A 21,583-nucleotide genomic window follows, 5' to 3' on the forward strand; every position below is an offset into this window, starting at 1 on the left:
TGAGCGTCAGCTGTCCTGGGTGAGTCCAGGACACTGCCCTGAGTGCCCAGGGCTCTGTGTGCCAGGGTTCATGGCCTGCCCCTGTCACCTCAGCCACTGTGTGGGAATAGCCCCAACCAAACCAGGCTCCTTGCCAGCATGCAGTGGGCCAAGAAGAGCTGAGTTTAGGCACTAATTGCATCCCTGACCTGGAGCTGAAATGACAGAAGTCTCACAGCTCTGCTGAAGGCACAGAAGGATGCTCTAAGGGCATCAGAGCTGCTGGCACCAGGCAGGACATGTGAGAGGAAATGACCCTTGTGTTAGGTACATGGTTCTTCCATGCAGATTTCCTGTGATCCTCCTCATTGCAAGTCTCACCACTCTGGGGACCCCTTGATTCCACTCAGCCCCTGTGGGGCCCTAAAGCTGTCTAAGATAGGACCAGACCCAGAGCTACCTGCCAAGGCTTGGAGGTGCCTCATGGGCCATTGTGTCTGCAGAGAGAAAAACCAGGAAATAACCAAATTTGCTCAGAACCAAATGAAAAGAGAAAAGGGTTTAAAATGCAGGAGCAGGGATCAGAAAGATGTCCTAGAAAGCAGAGCATCCCCACCAGGCTCATCATTCCCAGAGTTGGTGTATGCTGCCCTGTCCAGGGCATGTGTTCTATTCCAGGATATCCAAGGATGAGGCAGCAAGGAAAAGTCCCACAGTCTCTGTGTCTTCCCACCACCCTACCCAGCCACTGTGGGATACTGGGATTGACAGACCTCCAGTCAAACCCAGTTCCATCTCATTTCAATTTGCATGAGGTAATTTTAGTTTTAAAAGCTCCCCTGGAATTACATTGCTTCCAGAAAATGTTTGGCCTTGGTGCTGCTGGCCTGCAAGTTGCTGGTGAGACCAAAGGAAAATGTGTCTGCAAAGCCTGAGGAATATTTATCAAGCTGGTTTTGAGTTTAGTTCATTAGCAATTACCTTGATTTGTCTTCCCCTGTTCTTGCCAATTTGCCAGGGCAACGTCTTGGAAAGTCGCCTCATTTGGAGAGAACAGGATGTAATTAGCCAGATAATCTGCTGATTCCCCTGTCAACCTCTCTGTGCCCGGTCCCAACACACACAGTGGCAGTGCAGGCTGGATCAGACCTGATTTCTGGTGCTGTTTATGCACTTAGTGCCACACAGGCAGGAATTAAGATGCTGTCCTGCCCTCAGGCAATGACAAATCCACCTCTTGGATCACTCCTCAAGCTGTAACCCTTGGACTGAAACCATCTGGGAGCTTTTGTTCTGGAGTTAGTTCCTCTGCCAGGGCAATAGAATTCCCAAGGGTATGCAGACACCTATTTTTGAAAAAGATGCGATTATTTACTTCCCATGGGCAGCTCATTTCTACTTTCTTGCTGTGTCCCTCCTTGCTGCTTTTTTCCAGACCACTAGCTAAGGTCAAGCGACTCAGCCGCAAGTTGCAGCACAGCAAGGGCTCAGTCACAAGTCACCGGGCACAGATGGCACCACCTAAGTGATGCCTGAACATTTTAACTGCTCAGGGAAATTTCAGGGAATACCCAATGCTGCAGAGTCCTTCAGGAGACAGAGGAGACTTTGTTTTCTACATCAGTCCTGGACCTGCAGTTCAGTCGGTGGGGAGGAATACTGCATGTTGTCTGTTACAGCTTTCTTCCCTTTGCTAAAGACCTCTCAGCAGTGCCACGGGGGCTGTACAGCACTGCCCATGATATTGGGGCAGTTCTGAGAGCAGTTATTGCTCTAGGTCTGCGGTTAAGTGGTGCCTCCCTTAATTTCCTCCCCTCTGCCCACACTGTGTGCCGTGGGCTGATAAGCACGTGTCACCTTCCGCCCTTGGGAGAGGCCCTGCCACAGAGGTGGGGCTGCAAATGCCCTGTGTTTCTCTCAGACCACAATTGAATTTGAGACTCTTTGAGTCTTTGGCTTGTCACCCAGTAGCAGATGACAGCAGTGAGGACCAGAGCAGGGTGTCACAGTGGGTGAATTTGTGGGGGCAGCAAGAGAGGCTGGTGAGGTGACAGAGCAGGGGCTCTGACTGCCTGTGCCATGTGGAGAGGAGCAGAAATGTGACAACGGGGCAAGGCAGGGAGCACCAGCTCCTGCAGCAGCCAGCACTGGAAAGGGCTGTCCTGATGCCAGGCTCAGGGCTCTCCATAGCCCTTCTGCTGCCATCCAGCTAGGAGCTCCCTAGGGAGGTCTTTCAGCCTGTTTTCCTGGGTTTGAATGCAGGCTTACCACACAGCTTTTCCTCGGTGACAAATGAGCAGGTGACGGAGCTGAGTGGACTGTGCCAGGCAAGTCCTGCAGCCCTGGGAGCGGCGGCAGGGAAAGGCAGCAGAGGGCCCAGCTGAGGGCAGGATTTCTGTGCTGAGGGCCGTACATGGCCCATCCCCTTCTGAGGACCAGGATAGCACTGAAGCACAATCAGAGCTGTGCTAGATGGAGCCTGGGCTGGGGCAGGAATGGCCAGGGGGGATCGGGAATCCGTGGAAGTGACAGTGTCCGAGCAGGGGGATAGACAGCACTGCAGCATCCCAGCTGCTTCACCGAGCTGAGGGGAAGAAAAATTCCACCCCTACCACGTCTCCTTTCATCCCATCCACTGTGGAAGGGTCTCTGAGCGGGCTCTGAGGGGTCCCTCAGGGGCTGCAGGTTTTGGGGACAGCTTTGATGGCAGGGGTGAGCTCTGCGCTGACGGGCTGCTTCACATCAAGGCTGTCCTTTGCAGGAGAAGCGTCTGGGCATTTGGGAACGCAGCACAAACACGTAGCTGCTAGGAAGTGTATCAGAAAACTTCACTGTTCCCAAAACCAGACACCACCAGGGTCACATCAAAGTACTACACACACCCCGAGGCCACCTGGGGCTGTCTGTGGGGACATCCAGGCCTCCCCCAGGCCGAGTCCCGACCGTGCCCGGCCATGGCAAGGAGCTGCGCTGCTCTACCTCCGTTCCCTACTCGGGGGACGGCGATGAAACGCCTCTCCCCGCTCCTCAGGCCGTGCCACGGCGGACCTTCGCTACGGAGGTGATGCCGGGAGGAAGGAGATGACGGGGAGGCACTGAGCAGCTCTCGCCCCGCTCCCGCCCCGCTCCCGGCGGGACGCGCCGCCCCACGCTGTTGTGTCCCCGCCGGGCGCCCGTTGCCGCTCCCGTCGCGAGCGGAAGCGGAAGCGGCGGCGGCCGCGTGCGGCGATGGCGGCCCGCGGTACCGCGCGGCGCGGGGCGGGCGGGGGGTCCGCCCGCGGCCCCGACCCGCAGGAGGAGCCGCCGCCGCCGCTCCAGGCCGTGCTGGTCGCCGACAGCTTCAACCGCCGCTTTTTCCCGATCTCCAAGGACCGGCCACGGGTGAGAAATCCCCTCTGGGTGCTGCTGCCCGCGCCGCGCCGGTGCCTCCGGGGCCGCCTGTCCGGTGTGCACTGTCCCCGGGAGGCCGGGGCGCGCAGGGGTCTGGCGGGAGGCCGGGCTGGGTCGGGAGGGGGAGAGGCTTCTCCCGCCCTCCTGCGCTCCGGCAGCTCTCGGCCGCAGGAGTTCGTGTCCCCAGCTGGGGAGGCGGCGAGGATCGATCGCTGCTGTGTCGGGCTCTGCGCTTTTCCATATGGCGTGGGAGCTGCGCTGCCGGCTCCTGGTCTGCGGCTGGTGCGGGACCGGCAGCGGGTTTGGATAGGCTTGTTTCTGATAAAGTAAGGAAACGAAATCTTGGCCCTTGCCAGCTGTAATGCGTGAAAGAATACGACCAGAAAAATGGATGGGGGTAGTGCTTTAATTATCCATCTCAAAAGGCTGTGTGTTAAAAGAACATAAAAGGCTTCTGGAGACTTTAGGTCTAAATAATTATCTCACCTCGTTTGCTGATTAAGTGTTGGTGGTGCTTGTAATTATACACGCGAGCTCAGGCCTGAAATGAAACAGCACCAAAACTGAATTGAGGAATGGTATGCCATCACTCAGGTGTGACTCAGTAATTCAGTTTAATAAGAATGAGTTGAATCTCAAGTCAAGAGAGTACTCACTTCACTTTAGGTTGGGGTTTTGTTCCTCTTGTTTAATTCTGGACACTCATATTACTATGGCTTCATTTTTCATGTCTGACAGGTTTTTCTTGAAGCAGTTAAAGCCTGAGTCAGGGAATCAGCACTTTTCCAGTCTCTGTCATTTTTATGAGTCTTCTTGAACAGTTTTCAGTGATAACTTCACTTTTGTATGCCTTCCTTTCTGAACTGAGGATCTGCCCCTAGAAGATCACAAATTAGCTCTTGCTGTTTAGATCAACTCCAAAAGATTTTTATAAAACCTGGTGGGGCAGTTACTTGTGTTATGTTTCTGGTACTCTTGATGACATTATATCCCCAAGCTGGAAGGGGCTGTTTCTGATGTTGGGGTACTGAGTGTTTGTTCAACTATCTCTATGGTGTTTTGGTTTTTTTCAGGCTCTTTTACCTATGGCAAATGTGGCCATGATTGATTATACCTTGGAGTTCCTAACAGCAACAGGAGTGGAAGAAACCTTTGTTTTCTGCTGTTGGAAGTCAGCTGAGATAAAAGAGCATTTGCAGTAAGAATCTCTTACTCTTTTCAGTTTTATCATGGAACGTGTTTGTCTGCCCTCCAACAAGCCTCAGAGGTCTCACTGATTAATATGAAAACTGTAAGAGACACCCTTTCAGCAGTGGTCTCCCGGCATATCTCGGAAAGGACTGTCCCTGCAGTGTAGGAGGGCAGTTGTGCAGTGTTAGAAGGGTTGAGTGTTGTGGGACTGCTCCTCAGTTCCCCTTCTGAGTGTACCTGAGCCTGGCAATAGTGGGCTCACTGTCACAGCACTCCCTTATAGGTGTGGTACACACTGGGACACTGTGGGAACAGCCTCTTTATGCCTTCCTGATGGGTTTTTTTCCCTTCTTCCAGAAAATCCAAGTGGTGCCGGCACACGTCTCCCAACAAGGTGCGCTTTGTCACCTCGGACCTGTACCGCTCCCTTGGGGACGTGCTGCGCGACGTGGACGCCAAGTCCCTCGTGCGTTCTGACTTCATCCTGGTCACTGGCGACGTGGTGTCCAACTTCAATATATCCAAAGCCCTGGAGGAGCACAAGTAGGTGCTGGAAGGGTGAATCTTGCCTGATGTGCTGCAGGAGTAGCTCTCTGAGGAGTGTTCTCATAGCTGTGCCCTCCTTTTTCAGGTTGCGTCGTAAGATGGAAAAGAATGTGTCTGTGATGACGATGATATTCAAGGAGTCCTCGCCTGGCCACCACGCCAGGTGCAAGGAGGATGACATTGTTATTGCTATGGACAGTGCCACAAACCGTGTCCTTCACTACCAGAGAACGCAGGGGCTGAAGCGATTCCGCTTTCCTATGGTGCGTCTGGAGCCTGGCAGGTGGAAAGGGCTGTGGCAGTGAGGCAGCCCACCCAGGGAAATCCTCCTGAGTGAGGGCTGGGGAGCTGTCCTAGCTGCTCCTCTTGGAGGAGCAGATGATAGGAAGTAACTTGGGGTAAATGGCTTTTTCCCCCTTGATCTTTATTTGAAGCTTGGTGAAATCATGCTGGGACACGCATGTTTGTGCCTCATTCCAGTCTGAGCATGAGGCAGATGATTTCTCAGAGTTCAGGTTTTGACCTTTATTTCCTTGCCATGATATAAAACAAGGGACGGAGATGATTTGTGACAGGGACTCCCAGTTTGGGGTGCACATACCACTACCGTACATAGACCATTTTTATCAAATCATTTAGGCTGGAAAAGAGCTCTGAGATCAGAGTCCAACCTTTGATCACCACATTATCAACTAGACCATGGCACATCCAGTCATTTCTCAAACACCTCCAAGGGTGGGACACCAGCACCTCCCTGGGCAGTCCATTCCAGTGTTTAACAGCCCTTTCCTTTTTGAAGTATTGTTGAGCCTGACATGGGGTGGAATTACACCACCTTTTACCTGTTTGTTCACCTAATAATGTAGTAAATGCTCTGTAAATGTCTGTGAAAGCACTTTCTCCATGAGATCGATGGACCAGATTCTTTCTTCAACTCATAACTAAGGCTGTGATTGTATAATATTTTCATCCCCACATCAGTAATCAGGAGGTTATTTCATGTCTTCAAATGGAAGTACAAACCACCATAGAAAACAAAAAAGGAAAAGCCAGAAGAAACAAAATGCAACAATACAAAACTAACCCCCAGCTGTAAAAATTGTATTTGGATTTATCAGTGGTTTTTTGTACAGTTGTAGCTCCCAGAGACTCCCAGAGGTAAGGAACCTCATCAAAAGTGATTGTTGGAAGTACAAGGTGTTTCTGGGAGACCTGCACTGTCTAGGGGCAGGGGCAGTCTCTGCTGGCTGACGCTCAGCTCTTTGTGTGGTCAGTCTGTGCCTACTGAGATTGGGTCTAGTGTAGATTGTAGATTTCTCTGATCCTCAGAGCTTCAGCTAGTTTAATAATTCAGTGAGTACTGCCCCTGCCTTATAGAAGGCTTTTAGGTTTGATACTGCATGAGGCACTCAGGTCACCTGAATTTTTTCCCCTTTCAGAGTCTATTTCAGAACTCTATTGAGAACGTTGAGGTGCGCCATGACTTGCTGGATTGTCATATCAGCATCTGCTCTCCACAGGTGAGCCCTGCCCTTCCAAGGGTCCAAAATTCAGTCTTGCACTGCTCCCTTGGTACTGCTGATGTGCAGGGTGTGTGTGGCCTGAGTACCAGGTTTGGGAAACAGAACTGGCTGAGCTGAGGGCTGGGTGATCAAGTGCTGCTGCTGTATGGAACACATGGGAGCTCAATCTGTTTCTGGCACCCACTGCTCAAGCCCAGACAGAACTACATGGTGGGTGCATCCAGAGACTGGCTGGTTTGGCACAGAATGAAACTATTTCAGGAAATAAGTTATTTCCCTTTGGATATAATAACGTCTGTGGAGCAGAGGTGGTGGCTGTGCTGTGGAGAAGTGTCAGTACTTTGAAGCTGGTACCATGTTAGGGTAACATTCAGGGTTATTGCAGCTAAGGCTCACCAAGGCTCGCTAACATATCTTCCAGATCTGATAAAGTTTGTCTGCAGACTTCCTTTGAGGGTGAAACTACAAAGTGAGGCTGGGAAAACTGCTTGGAAATGCTAAAGCAATGTCTTGCCCCTTTTGAAATCAGAATCTGTTAATTGATTCTGCAGGAGTAGTAGGGGGAGGAGATGGGAGGGTCAATATTCCTAGCAGAAGGAGTCACAGCTTTATTCAAGGCAAGACCATCACTTTCCTATATTGTATAACCTGGTTCTAACTATAGTATTTCCATGTACTTTATTCCTGGCAGGTGGCTGAACTGTTCACAGACAACTTTGACTACCAGACACGGGATGACTTTGTGCGTGGCCTGTTGGTGAATGAGGAGGTAAGGAGAGGGTTGTTACAAGGGAGATCCTGTTACTTTGCCTTAGAGAACCCTCTGATGTGCCTCTGCCTGTCTGCCAGGTCCTGGGGAACCAGATCCACATGCATGTAACAACAGAAGAGTATGGTGCTCATATATGCAACCTGCTGATGTACGAGGCTGTGTGCTCTGACATCATCCGGCGCTGGGTTTATCCTCTCACTCCAGAGATGAACTTCACTGATGACAAGAACCAGAGTTACACCCACTCTAAACACAACATTTACCGAGGGGTGGATGTGAGCCTCGGCCACGGCAGCGTGCTGGAGGAGAACGTGCTCATCGGGCAGGGAACGGTCATTGGCAGCAACTGCTCCATCACCAACAGTGTTATTGGGCAGAACTGCAGGATAGGTGAGTGCAGGAGTGGGGCATGTGCCAGCCTTGCCAGGCCAGGGCACACATTTGCTGGAATTCACTGTAGGATGGGTGAGTGCAGGAGTGGAGCATGTGCCAGACTAGGGCACATATGCTGGAATTCACTGTAGGATGGGTGAGTGCAGGAGTGGGGGATGTGCCAGCCGTGCCAGGCCAGGGCACATTTGCTGGAATTCACTCTAGGATGGTTGAGTGCAGGAGTTGGGCATGTGCCAGCCGTGCCAGGCCAGGGCACACATTTGCTGGAATTCAGTTTTTAAAGTGCGTTTTGCACTGATAGGTGGGTACTGATTGATTGCTAATGGGGAGAAAAGAGACAAGGTTGGTTTTCCAGCAGAGGAAATAGATTAAAGTTTCCAGGGTACCATAATGAAGCTGGAAAGTATTTCATGCAAATTAGTTGTTTCAGCAGCAGAGAATGCATGGCCTTTACTGATCTAGAGTTATCAACCACCACCATCCTGCAAATGAGGGACATCTGTCCCCATTTTCATGAGCTGTTTCTTCCCCTATCATCTAACATCCATCATGCATCAAGGGGGTTGGGAGTCAGTAAGATGTAAGGCTTAAGTAACCTAGTAAGACTCAGCAGTGTCAGAGAGCACCAGACAGCCTTCCTCAACATATTTGTACTTGGTGGTGTGTAACAGGAGATAAAGTGACTTTGGATGGAGCTGTTCTGTGGGACCGAGTGCACATAGCAGATAACGTGGAGATCCACCATTCTGTTATCTGTGATGAGGCTGAAGTGAAGGAGAAAGTAAAGCTAAAGCCCCACTGTGTGCTCTCTTCTCAGGTGAGCTGATTTATGTCTGTTCTGCTTTCTGCCCCTCCTGGCAGGTCACTTATCTTACACTGTACTATTCCAGAACACAGGGCTGCCCCAAGCCTTTTTGCAGAGGTGGAGATTGTGCTACTGCTCGCACCCTTTTCTTCCCTCTGCTTGGCTGGGGCAGTATAACATGGAAAGTGGCAGTGCTGGTGTCTTCAGTTACACTTATTAGTGACAGCTTGTCTGCAGCTGCTGGTGGAGGTACAAGGGGGTAGTCACAGTGTTTGTTACTAAGATGTGTTTCACATATTTTCAGGTAGTAGTAGGTCCTGGCATCACCCTGTCTGAGGGAACAGTGATCTCTCTGCACCCCCCAGATGAGGAGGAAGAGGATGATGACCAGTTCAGTGATGATTCTGGTGTGAACAAGGAGAGCAAAGTGAAACTGAAAGGTATGAGAGTCTCTGTCTCCATGCACTAAAGCTGTGCAGAAGGGTTTGTCTTCCATGATCTTCTGGGTCTTTACCAGCACCATTCCAGACACTGCAGTGCCAGGATGGAGCTTAGAGCTGCATTCAGCCTGGAACCTATGGGTTTTCATCAGGGCAAGCAAGGATACTCAGCTGAGTCCAAGGGCTTTGTCCTTGTGAAGTGCTGTTGCTACAGTGTGGGTTTGTCAAGGGATCTAAACATGTTCTGCCAAATGTTGCTGCTGTAAGAAGGAGTAAGTCACTTGTTAAGGCATGTGAGGAAATGAAAGCTGAAATCCATGTGCATCTGCAGGAGTCCCAGCTCCCTCTTGATGAAGGCTCTGCAGGGGCAGTGACATGCAGGTTATACAGTCTATTTCAGGTTTGCCTGTAAGCAGATCTGCTACATCCACACTCTGATTGCTGATTCTTTTCCAGGTTACAATAAAAAGGATGTAGGCTCAGAGGGCAGAGGCTATCTCTGGAAAGCAGATGACAAGAATGAAGAGGATGAAGAAGAGCAGAGGCAAAGCCTATGGGGTGAGGAGAAGTTTAGTGTGGTCATCTGGGGCTGAGCAGACAGGTGTGTGTTGGGGAAACCAGCCAAGTGGGATGCTGGTGATTGTGTCTAGAGGAAGACCTGGGCCTTGTGAAGCAGACTGGCTCCAGATAACAGCTATGTGTGCAGGGAAGGTGAGAGTTAAAAGCAGGTCATGGACCAGATTCTCTCTACCTGTGCTCTGTGGAAGGTGTTTGTTAGATATTTGCCTTGCACTAACACACAGAGCTGTCTGTGCTGGCAATGGTGCACTATGGGGCACCAGCCCCTCCCTCAGATGGGAATATGCTTTGGCTATTCCAGGTGCTGCTGGCTTTCTTCCTGCCAGTGGCAGTGTCTGCTGACATTGCTCCATTGTGACTCAGCATGCTGCACAAAATGCAGTTGCTTCTGTCCGTGTCCTTTGTTGTCTGCCTGCAGACTCCCAAAAATCCCATTATCCTCGTGCCTGCTGTAGTTTTCCCTCTGCAGCAAATCTAATCATCTGGACCTGTAAATAGAAGCTTCCTTGCAAGGACAGATAGTTGCTGACTAGGTTGGGAAGTCCCTGGAACACCTGGTTCCTCATGGCATATGATGGTTGCAGCTTTTGAGTGCTGAATGCTGCATCTTGTCCTTCCTCAGGCCCAGCTATGCCCTCAGAGGAAGAGAGTGAATCTGACAGTGACCTGAGCATGGGCTCTGAGGAGCCAGACAGTCGGGCAGCTTCCCCTCAGCTGGATGACATCAAAGGTGAGATGGGCTCTGAAGAAGTACAGTGATTCTGTAGATACTGCAGTGTGTGAGGTTTGTGCTGCCTTCTCTGGATGTATTGGAAAATTTGTGCACCTCTGTGATATGTTGTTTCCTGATCTCACTTCCTGCATTTTCTACAGAGTTCATTAATATTCCCTGTATCACTGCTGGGTTAACCCAGAGCAGTCAAGGATAAGAAACTAGCAAAGAGTCTCCATCTTCCTCATTCCTCATCACTGGACCTTCATGAAAGAGCCTCCCTGAGTTGTCTCTTTAAATGGCAGTGTCATTGCCTAATTTTAGAGACTATGGGAAGGTCCACTAGAGTTTCTCTGTATGGACAGCTTAGAACTGTAATCACTCTGGAGAAGTAAATGTTCTTGTAGGAGTTTCCTCTTTAGGCAGAGATGTTTTGGTTTTCTGTTTTGTTGTGTTAATCTTACCTGGATTAGAAAGAGATTCAGGCCAAATTGGAAAAACGCAAAAACTTTCTCATGTTGGAATATCGCCTCAAAGGAAATTAAACCAATAAATTTTAGTTTTGAATTAATACTTTCAGTTATGGGAAGATGAGGTTTGTCTGAGTAGGAAAGGCTAGATTGTGAAAGTATAATAGAAACTCTGCTCTAAAAGGCTGCAGAGGTAAATAGCTGGTTTCTGTGGATAGATCAGTGACATGTAGTAGGTGGTTTCCTGTGTTTGAATTATATCCCACTATTTATAAGTATAGTTGCTGTGGGTTTGTGTCAGTGTACAGAGAACAAATAAACATCTGTGTCAGAATGCCTTTTTTGTGAAGGGCATCATTCCTTCAGTAATGAGCAGTTTGGAAATCTGTGCTTTTCCCTCGTGTCTAAGTGCCTGTCCTTTCTTTCATTAGTTTTCCAGAACGAGGTTCTGGGTACGTTACAAAGGGGTGAAGAAGAAAACATTTCCTGTGACAACCTGGTCCTGGAAATCAACTCCCTCAAGTGAGTTGGGGATGTCCTTAGGGGTCCTTGGTGTGTCCTTAGGGATATTGTCCCTTTTGCTGAACAGCAGGGATTGACAGCAGGCATGTCAAAAGAAGAGGAGAAACCACGTGAATTCCCATTGCTAGACATTTTATCAGTAAGGAGCATGAGAAATGCAGCTTAGACATCATGACTGAATGACAGCAGCAGTTGATGGGGAGCACCAGCTGCACCTCTAGCATCCTTGGTGGTTAGGCTTTTCCTGCCCCCTCTCTGTAACAAGAGATTGAATTGCTGCTGAATAACTGTGGACTGAAGAGAAAAGGCCAGTTCTTGGCACGACTGCCTGGAAGTTCATGCAGGGTCTGTTGCTCTGGGCATTGCAGCATTCAGCCAGCTGCCTGCAGCTGGGGCTGTGCTGTGGTGTGACTTGTGCACAGTATTTTTACAGCAGCAAGTCTACACCACGTATTTAGAGTGCCTTTTATTTAGTGTTTCTCAAATCCAAACCTGTGTGCTTGCTTTTGTGCAAGAGCATTCCTACAGCACTCTGCTAAATGTGAGGGTGCTGTCCCTGCAGCAGTTTGTTCCAATTGTGATAACAGATTTTCAGAACTTATGGCCTTATGCAGAGTCTGATGCAATACAAAGTGATTTTATTATCTGAATATTTGGAAAACCAAATAAACAAATAAGAATATGAAAATCAGATTTTCTGCTCTATCTCTGTGAATAGCCAGAGTCTGCCGAGATCAGACAGTGTGAAATGTTGAAATGTTGCCTTTTTAATTTTAGGTATGCATATAACATTAGCCTGAAGGAGATGATGCAGGTGCTCAGTAAAGTGATCCTGGAGTTCCCACTGCAGCAGCTGGATGCAAACCTGGACTCCCAGAACTATTTCTCAGCGTTACTTCCTGTGAGTCCTGCTCCATTTTACTCTTCTTTGGGCTTGTCTCCTAGTGTGTAACAGTCTTTCTGTGTGCCCTAGGTAGTTCCTGCCTGAGAAATCCCTTTTGTTTAACCCTGGAGCCACTTGAACTCCTTGAGTTCATGAGCCTCTTTGTCTTCTATAGAAATAAAAATGAACTGAAACTGTTGTTCCTGTTTGACAGAGCTCAGCTGAGACTGTAGGTGTGGGAGCTCTACTTCAGTACCTGTGGTTGTTTCTGTTGCCTGTGTGACACAGTAGAAGTGCATAATTTGTAAAAGAGAAGAGAGGAGGTCTGTTAGAATGTCTTTACAGGCTTCAATTCCAGCAACCCAGTTTCAATCCATCTCAAGTCCTGTCCCTGGGGCAATGGGGAGCACTCCTCTCCCATTGGGATCCTTTCCAAGGTCTTATTTTACTGCATACCATAATTGGTGCCAATTTTTTTTTCCAGCCAAATGCCAAGGCACGATATTGTTGTCTTTGTGCAAAGATAAAGTTCTTCTTTATTGCTAGGGACATGGGTTGTGTAGTTGGGTGTACCAATTTCAATTTCCTGCCTTATGGCAGAAAAAGTAGGGTAGGACCTGTTTTAAAAAGCAGACAGTCTTCTCTTAATGGTTTTGTTCACCCAAGCTGAAGTCATTGTAGTATCTTTGTCTCCTTGTTACAGTCCATTTATGTATTTGACTTTGCAAACTACAGATTCTGAAAATGCTCTTAAGAATGAATAGGTCTGACACATGTTTGGGACAGACTACTTAATTTTTTTTTTAGGACTACTTTTCTTTTAGGAGATTGAGAGGAACACTAGACTTCCTCATAATCCTTTCTCTGAGGAAGTATGTGCTTTCAATTGATGGGAAAGGGTGGAAAACTAATTCTCCTTTGTGTAGGTGTAAGCATGCTACTTAATTCACCTCTTGGACATGTGGAGATGCCTTCTGCAGAAAACATCCATGTAAACTGATCTGTTCTTCAGATGGCTTAGTGAGGTTTTGCTGCTCCCTCTGTTCAAATTCTGCTTGCTTTTGTTCATTTTTCCAGACTGTTTTCTTGAATAGCATGTCCTGCCCTAGAAAAGAGAATTGAAGGAGGAGGACTGAAGAAGATGTTGGAGCAGGTGTTAGATTCTGAGTGGAAAGCAGTTCATCTAGACAACAGCTTGTGTGGAATTGGTAGCTATATAGGATGGGGTTTTTTTAATCCCAGCTGGGATATGGCATCTCTTGGTCTCTCAGATTAGGCTCTTAACTGTAGCATGAGTGAGAAAGGAGAATTTCACTGTGGCACCCAGTCAGAAGACGTTCTAGTCTGGGGTAAAGCATATAAATGCACGAAGTTTTGTGCAATTGCCCCAAACCCCTAGAAGATGAAGACAGTGGTAGTAGGTGAAGAGTTTCTCTGGGTAACTTTGTCCATATCTTTGCCATCAAAGGAAAGCTAATGCTTTAGTAATAATCAAAATGTGATGTTTAGAGTGGCCATGTGTCATGTCATGGGCAGGTGGCATTTGTCTAGGCAGGAAATTGTGTTCATTTATGAAAAAATTACCCTTAGATTTATCACATAGAGCCAGGTGTCAAACCAATTGACCATCACGGCAGCCACTTTCTCCAGATTCTCCCTTGTAAAGAACAACCAGAAAGTTTCTTAGAGAATCCTTCACTGTGCTGAGGATTGCTGTGCTGGCTTTCTGCACTGCATTCAGCATGATCACAGTGTCCTGGTGAGCTACAGGTGTGTTCACTTACACTTATGGTGTTTGTCACTGTTACAATAACCCAGTATTTGGGGTGAGATATACCTCTAATAGATGTAGTGACCCAGCCTTCAAAGGTTATTAAACACACATCACTGTTCTTCTGAGGCAGCAGCTTTTTGTATTTACCAGCAGTGCTCTGCAAAGATCAGTTCTTCAGGTAGAAGTTGTACAGCATCTGGAACAGTGGCTTCTCTGCAGCTTGCAATTCCCTGGTTAGTAAAAAGTGCACTCCATTAATTTACTAATTCTTATTTACACTCTGCAAATCCCAAGCACAGGCTTGGTATAGGTTAGTACATAATGAAAATAGTTGTTGCTGAAGTTTGCAGCTAAAACTGCCTCAGGCAATAGCAGTTTTGGGCTGAGAGCTGCTCATGATGAAGTAGTTATGGAAAAATGTTATTTTGTGTGAGATGGGGCTACCTGCATTCTGAGAGTGATGGGTATCAGGAGCCCACTGAACCTTACAGACCTGTTTTATGTTTCTCACTCTTTTTGTAGCTCAACTCTGACCAAGAGATGCTGAAATAAGATGGGTTGCTTATATAAAACCTATGGTAGAGCAATCCCAGGCAGCTCAGGAGGGGAAATTGTGGGAATGCCATAGTTGTGATGTATGATTTGACTTGAAACCACACTATGTGGTCTGAAGTGCTGGCCCCTGAGCATGAAGCTCTGAAGTGTTGCAGCAATTTTAGGAAACAAGCATCTGGTAAAGGATATGCCCATGGGTATTTTTTTCAGATGAAACATGGAGGCTTGACAAATAGAGGTATCCAGTTTGATGTGTGTCAGACATCTCGTTCAGCTCTTGTGCAAGTTGTAAAGCAGAGAAGGTGCAGAAATAGACCTTTCCTAGAACTACAGACCTTTCCCAGAACTGGGATTCTGTAATGGAGTGCATGTGAACACACCATGGGATTGCTTATTTGGAGACCAAATGGATTTCTGCTGTCACTGAAGCCATTTATGGTGATCAGCCCAAATGCTGTTGTGGTCTAACTACCCCCACCAGCACTAGTTACAGGGCAGTGCATGTTCTCAACTTGACATGGTATATTTTTTCTTCTTTCCCTTTTCCAGCAGCAGGCACGCTGAGTTGAGTCCTGGGGTTGTGAGTGTTTTCTGTATAAATAACCTGCTTTCAGAAACTCAGTAGCTTCTGGTTAGGTTTGTGCCTGCTTATGATTTAAAGGTGTTAATAGAAAGGTATTACAAAGTGTTTCTTAGCCTGGAATAAACTTTCCAGTAGGATAACTTTCTTATCCAGTAGTAATAAGAATGGGGAGATGGTTGTAGAGGAGGGAAGAGTGTTTAGCATTACCTCCTATAAATATGCCACAGAACCCTCAGTTGTTTTATTGTCATACCATGATGATCAGGATCATTCTGTGCTGTTACTGTTGTTCCTCAAACCAGTCAGTGTACCACTGTACAGATGAGTTTGCTTGGAGTAATCCTCTTCTTTGTTTCTGCTTGAGGCATGCAAGTTCCAGCAGGGTTGCATAGCAGCTGTGTCTGCAGAGGTGATGGAGTGCAGTACTACAGAGTAGATGAGCCCTGTTACTGTTTCCTAGCTGAGGCTGTCTCTGGTGGCCCACACCAGCCTGGACTATCCCCATAGCCTGGGTTGTAGCTCTGCTGTGTGTCCTGGAGCTCTCCCTCTCCCAGGTCTGTGCCTGTTAACAGTTATCCTGGTCAGTAGAATGCTGATTAACCCCAAATTTAGGTGACTCAAAGCTTCTTCATCACACCCCAAGCCCCTGTGAATTGCCAGTTTCCCTTCAAAACAGGCCAGATTTGTTCTGTAAGGAGACACTGCTGAAGGCACAGCAGACCTGTGTATCTGTGCAGGCATGTCAGGGGTGTAGTTCCAGGATCACCTGCTGTTGAATTACTCCATTTAAAAAGATGTGGAACTCTGATTTAATTTCCTGCAATGCTTTTGTAGGATGGTCAGGTCATGATGTGGCCAAAGAAGAATTTTTGTATCTTATCCAAGTTCTGATACCTTTTAAAATTTTTGTGGATGGGGATCTAATTATTACCTCCTATCCCAGATTCAGGTCAGTCTGTGCTGCTTTGCAGAGCTCCCTGCTGCATATTTCCCAGATATGTACAACAAGGGAAAGAGCTGTGGGGGACTCAAAAATATTGTTTGAAGAGGCAGCACTAAAATCACTTAACTTAAGACTTCAAGAAAAATAAGCCTTGGAGGAGAGAACAACTAATAGTGTAACAACTTCTTGTCCTTTATCCTTCCCACTTGTTCCCTGCAGCAGGCTTCAGGATCCAAACAAGCCTCTGGGCACACAGCAAATGTGTGATTTGCACTTAGGGGCTGCTCTGACATGTTCCTGTTTTAGGGGTGGTTGTTTTTCACTGTTCAGTTCTACTCAGCTGGTAATTAACCTGGCATTATCTTTTTCTATGTTTCCTTATTCGTCCTTCTGCTTTGAAGGAAAATTCCACTGAAATGTCAGCTGCTCTGTGGGGGGAGGCTGTGAGTAACATGTAGGTATCTCTCCTTATCAGTCTGCAGTGAAGAGATTTTGTTTGAACAATAGACTACATTGAACAACATTCATTGTGATGATCTGGTATTCCATCTAGAGAGGCAAAACCAGGAAAGCTAATAGATATTCTGAAAGCTTAGTAAAACCAGGTTCTCTTCTCACATGTGAGACTCAATATTATCTGTTTCATGGACAGAGAGGGTCAAATACCTGAAGTAGTTAGCTGAATAGCTTCATAAAATGCTTCCCTGGGTCACTTGGTGTATCACAGCTGAGACACAGGGCTGAGTGCACCCATCCATCTCAGCTCAGGAGCTCTTCTGTGTTTTCTCCCTGCAGCTGTTGAAGAACTGGACCCCGTTGTTTAAGAACTACATAAAACGAGCATCAGATCACTTGAATGCCTTATGTGCCATTGAGGAATTCTTCTTGGAACATGACAGTCTCTGCACATCGATAGCTAAAGTGAGTATCCTCTCCCAAACCTGTTTTTGCTAGATTCACAGTAGAATGCATCCTATTTACATCATCACCTCTCTGCTTTAAGGGAGAGAATTTTGGAGTCTCAGTGGAGAGGGTGTGTAGAAAATCCATTTATAACAATTTCTTAAAAAAAAAAAAAAAAATAGTCCTGTGTCTGCCTGTGCCTCTGAGGGAGCACAGCTGAGGGTGAGTATTAATTACCAGCCTGCAGCCTGTGGGGAGCTATTATTTTGCAGCTTCTAACATAGATGCCCTTGTTGTGTGACACTGGAAGAGGCGAGGCCAGAGACTCTCTCTAGAAGAGCTTCTCTTCATTTATCTCTCCATGGTCCCTGGGATCTCACTGCTAAATGGTTTATCCTACTTTGGAGTGCAAAACACAAAAGCTGGGAATAAAAATGGAATTTTATTCAGGCTGAGCTAGTTATGAAATAGGGAGTAAAGGAAAGCTGTCATGTGGCTTATTATCTGTCTCCCTACTTCTGAGAATTTTCATATATTCCTCCTCACCATCCTTTACAAATATTTTGTCCCTACATTCTGTCTGCCTTATCACATGGAAAGCATTTGACTTGGATTACAAGGCTCCTTTAGCAGCAACTCAGGAAGCCCCTGTCTGTTTTGGAGGAGCTCTCCTAGAGCCTGCTTAACTCTTGATTCCTCAAAAAAGAGTAATCCTAACTTCTCCTACCAGTGCTTCTGGCTGATGGCAAAGCACTTAGGACTGGAGCCAAAAGCCTTCAGTTTGGTGAGCCAAAATGTCCTTGAATTACAGCAATTGTTTGGCATGTGTCCATTGTTCTAGGGGCCTGAGTTTCCCTAGAGGCTGGGAATTGAAGTGACACTTTATATTTGGAGTTGGCAGCCAGCTTTGTTAGCGCTCTGCTGCAAGGAGGCCGATGCAAAGTGCCTGCTCTGCCTGAGCACAAAGGCACCCTGAGAAAGCCTCATGGCCTCTCCCCCTTGCTCACAGGGCAGGGGCTTGAGCTGAGCAATGACCAATTGCTTTGACACCTGCCATAAGGCACTGCAGAGAGAGAGCTGGCAGGAGGAGGGGCACAGCTGGACAGGTTCATGCTCCTCTGCACGTGTCACTGCTGAATGTGAGCCAGCATCAGTTGCATGTTGGATCTGCTTTGGGGATGGTGTTTGGGTTGGTTTAAAAAGAGAACTTAGGTCTTGAACTGATGTCCTCTTTGACCCCTCATTGCCCACTGCTCTCAGTCCTACCCAGCATCCTCAGAGCTGATGCTGATGGAGCTTGAACTTTGACTCATTATGTGTCACAATATCTGTCAGGAACATAAGGCTTGGTAGGAGAATCACGGTTATTTTTAACAGTAGAAGGAAAATGAAGCAGACTGAGTGCCTTCTGGTGAAGACGGAGCTGAGAGACACAGATTACGTGCAAACTTTGTACTTGGATGTGAGCTAGTCCCAAAAGAGTTTATAGAGAGCCTGTTGCTCTTTTCTAATTGATGCAGGTGTTGATGACATTTTACCAGCTGGAAATTCTGGAAGAAGATGTAATTCTCAATTGGTTCTCTTTGCGGGACACGTCTGACAAAGGAAAGCAGCTTCGTAAAAACCAACGGGTGAGTCCCAACAGTGTTGGGAGAGGCTGGGCTGGGGGGAGACAGACAGACAACAGCTGCTGGAAGAAACTTCCAGTAAAGTTTGGTGTCGCTGTCACCTTCTGTGGAGCAGCTGCCATCACATGGTAGGCCAAGAAACATACGAGTGCACTGAACACTAAGCAACACAGATTTGTCCTCCAGAAGAGTTTCTGTGCATTCTGCCATAATCATCCTGTTTGGATAAGGAATGAAGGTAGTGTGAGGATTGTTTCTAGTGGGCTCTCTGTAGCACTCTGAGGCCAGCACTTTCTGGAGTAGCAGCACAGTTTCTCTAAGCCAACACCCATTTGAAATGGGCTTTAGGCCAATGCCCTGTGTGCTGGCCCCATGCAATTCCTTTGAAGCTTTCATTCCTGGCTCAGCAGTCCCTTCACATATATTTCTAAGCATTTGCTGTACTGAGTAGTTTCATTTGGCTTCTGTTGCAAGGAGCATATAAACTTCCCTCCTCCATCAGGCAGAACTTTGTGCTGCAGTTTGGCTGAGCTCTGTTCCCGTCCTCCTCCCTGGATCTGGAAGAGAAGTAGAGGGAAAAAAGCCATCTAAAGAACAACTTTGTTTAAGACCTTTGCAAAGTCAGCTATTAGTATAGGTCAGCAGTGCTTTCAGCTGCTTGTTCAAGCCCAGTTAAAACGTAAAATGAGCTGCCTTTTTAATAGCAGTTTCTGACAAGTTTTTTTCCCAACAGAGTTTTCCTAACATGTCAGCTAAGGTGCAGCTGCCATCTCTTTGCCCTGAAGCTCTGAAAACCTCTCAAGCTTTTGTCTTTTTGCTGAGTGTTGGAGGGATTGTCTGACTGGAGGAATCTCCTTTAGGAATTTAATCAGTCTGCATTTGTCTGGGGCATCCCAGTGGTTTTTCACCTAAATGTCTCTTGCTCCCTCAAACTGCCTCCATTTCTGTTTCTCCTGGAAACACTTTCTTGTGCATGGTAGTGATGCTCACTCACTCAGTGTATTGGTTGAGCATTTCCAGGATCTCCTCAGTGTCAGTTGTTACCCAATTGTTTCATTCTCTCTGCAGCTCCAGAAGTTTATCCAGTGGCTGGAGGAGGCAGAGGAGGAGTCGTCTGACGGCGACCAAGACTGACATGGTGGCTCAGCATGAGAAGAGGCTCTCACTGCCTTTCTGGGCCAAGTGGGCAGGGCAAGATCAATGCCAGTGCATGGTGTATAGATGTGGGGCCTGACATCGAAGTGACTGACAATCCCATCATTAATTCAGTTGTGTGTTCCCAACTTTGCCACTTCCCTCCCTCCCTCATTTGCACCTTATGTTGCAACCCAGTATAAAAACGATAAGGGAAAAGCAGGAGGTGGTGATACCTAAAATCCCTCTGGAGCCTGGATATGATGTACTATAAGCTATCTTTTGGGAGGTCCTTGTTACTAATACAAAGGGAGAGAATAGATGCAGATGTATACAATGCCCCTGTAGATCTAACCATCAGGGTTGTGGAAGAATGGTCATACAGCTGAGGTATTTGGAGTCATTGTTGCTTCTGGAGCTAAGGGAACTCCTGCTGAAGAGACACCGGCAAGGTTGGTGAGTAAGAGCATGTGGTTGGAGTGCAGGACTAGAATTCAGGAGTTCTTGTGCCTAAAGAAGATGCAGCTGTCTGAGGACGCCCAAGGCATTTTGCAGCCTAGAAGGCACTTCTGTGATCTTTCCAAAAGGGAAAATCTCTTGCCATCTGCCATGCTAGGATCTAACACAAATTGCACAGTGGAGTTGGTAAAACCGTGTGTTTCCTGTGCTGTAGAACTGGGGGTGGTGTGTGCTCAGCTTCCCCACAGGGTTGGTTGATGGCTGTACCGATCACCATATCCTGCATGTGATCGTTCTTCTGTGCCCCCAGCTTAGCAGACATGGCTTAGAGAAGTGTCTGTTTCTTAATTTTTTTTATGAAAAGGGAGCAGAGGTGCCTGGCTCCTCGTGCTGCACCAACTACACTTGTATTTTGCCCTGGGGGCTTTGACTGCACCAGTTGCTTTGAGGAGAATGCAAGTTACGAAGTTCTGCTCCAGTGTGAAAAGGAGCGAGTGGTATTTCCTTCAGCAGCACACAGCCTGTGTATCCACATGATTTCAGTTATATAAGCTTGCTTACTTCATGGCCGTTTATTTATTTGAAACTTCCCTCAGACAGCAGGGAAAGTGCTGCAGACCCACTGTGAGGCTCTGCAGCTGCAGAGCAGCTCGGCAGGCAGCAGGGAGTGAGTGTGCCTCTGGCTCACAATGTGTGGCAGCAGCAAGGCCGTTAACAGCTTACTTGGAAGTGTCACTGTGCTGCATTCTCCCTGCTCTCAACAGTGAAAAGGGTACTGCAACCATCAGCTTGTGTTCATAGGTGGGTTATTTGTTGGATGTGCTGACCTAGCCTCTGCCCCTTCAGGAGGAGCATGGAATAAATCCTTTGCAGGGGGAAATGCACTGGAGCTGCCCACTCAGGATATTTACTTGGCCGTTCCGTGGTGCCACAATTGTCAGTGAGGGGACAGCATTGGATGCTGGAGACCAGGGATACTGCCTCTAAAAAGCTGATGTTCAGGCAGGGCCATCTTGTGCACTCACACTATCAGTTGCCAGGATTGTGCATAAATGTCCTTGTTTTCTGACATTGCAAACTCAGTCTTGTAAATGTTGGGGAAATAGTCGGTATCTGAATTTTCTGTATCTGCCAATATTTAATTCAGGGAGCAAATAAAAACTATCCTGGTGTTACCATCTTGTTTGCTTTTTTTGACTTGAAATTGTATGTCTCCAGTTTTACATGCCTGAGCAGGGCTTGTAAAGTTACATGTGTAAGTTAAATAACTCATCACTGCTTTTTCCTCAGATTTTAAGCACACAATAGCCAGGTAGGAAATCAGCACAGCATTGCATTGGTGAAAATGTTTGATGGTAACTCATGAGCCCTATCTGCAGCTAGAGAACAATTCATTAAA

The 21,583-nt window shown here is 47.4% G+C and overlaps 1 protein-coding gene across 1 annotated transcript; it reads left to right on the forward strand.

Annotated features, from left to right (window-relative positions):
- The first annotated feature begins 3,207 nt into the window (after window positions 1-3,207).
- EIF2B5 (eukaryotic translation initiation factor 2B subunit epsilon) lies at window positions 3,208-21,360 on the forward strand. The gene is made up of 16 exons (XM_064721283.1): window positions 3,208-3,360; window positions 4,443-4,567; window positions 4,918-5,103; window positions 5,192-5,369; window positions 6,546-6,626; window positions 7,321-7,398; window positions 7,479-7,791; window positions 8,466-8,611; window positions 8,904-9,039; window positions 9,496-9,597; window positions 10,241-10,348; window positions 11,232-11,322; window positions 12,100-12,223; window positions 16,856-16,981; window positions 18,484-18,594; window positions 19,660-21,360. The coding sequence occupies exons 1-16, from the start codon at window positions 3,208-3,210 to the stop codon at window positions 19,723-19,725; spliced, it is 2,124 nt and encodes a 707-aa protein (XP_064577353.1). The 3' UTR covers window positions 19,726-21,360.
- Window positions 21,361-21,583: the final 223 nt, after the last annotated feature.

The sequence above is a fragment of the Zonotrichia leucophrys genome, chromosome 9 (assembly GCF_028769735.1).
Source record: "Zonotrichia leucophrys gambelii isolate GWCS_2022_RI chromosome 9, RI_Zleu_2.0, whole genome shotgun sequence".
Taxonomy (NCBI): domain Eukaryota; kingdom Metazoa; phylum Chordata; class Aves; order Passeriformes; family Passerellidae; genus Zonotrichia; species Zonotrichia leucophrys.

What these genes read in the sequence shown, in the direction of transcription:
- EIF2B5 (XM_064721283.1), top strand. Translation starts at nt 3,208, where the DNA reads ATGGCGGCCCGCGGTACCGCGCGGCGCGGGGCGGGCGGGGGGTCCGCC. An exon ending in TCAGCATCTGCTCTCCACAG is followed by an intron (nt 6,627 to 7,320) that starts GTGAGCCCTGCC and finishes TATTCCTGGCAG; the next exon opens with GTGGCTGAACTGTTCACAGA. An exon ending in ACTGTGTGCTCTCTTCTCAG is followed by an intron (nt 8,612 to 8,903) that starts GTGAGCTGATTT and finishes ACATATTTTCAG; the next exon opens with GTAGTAGTAGGTCCTGGCAT.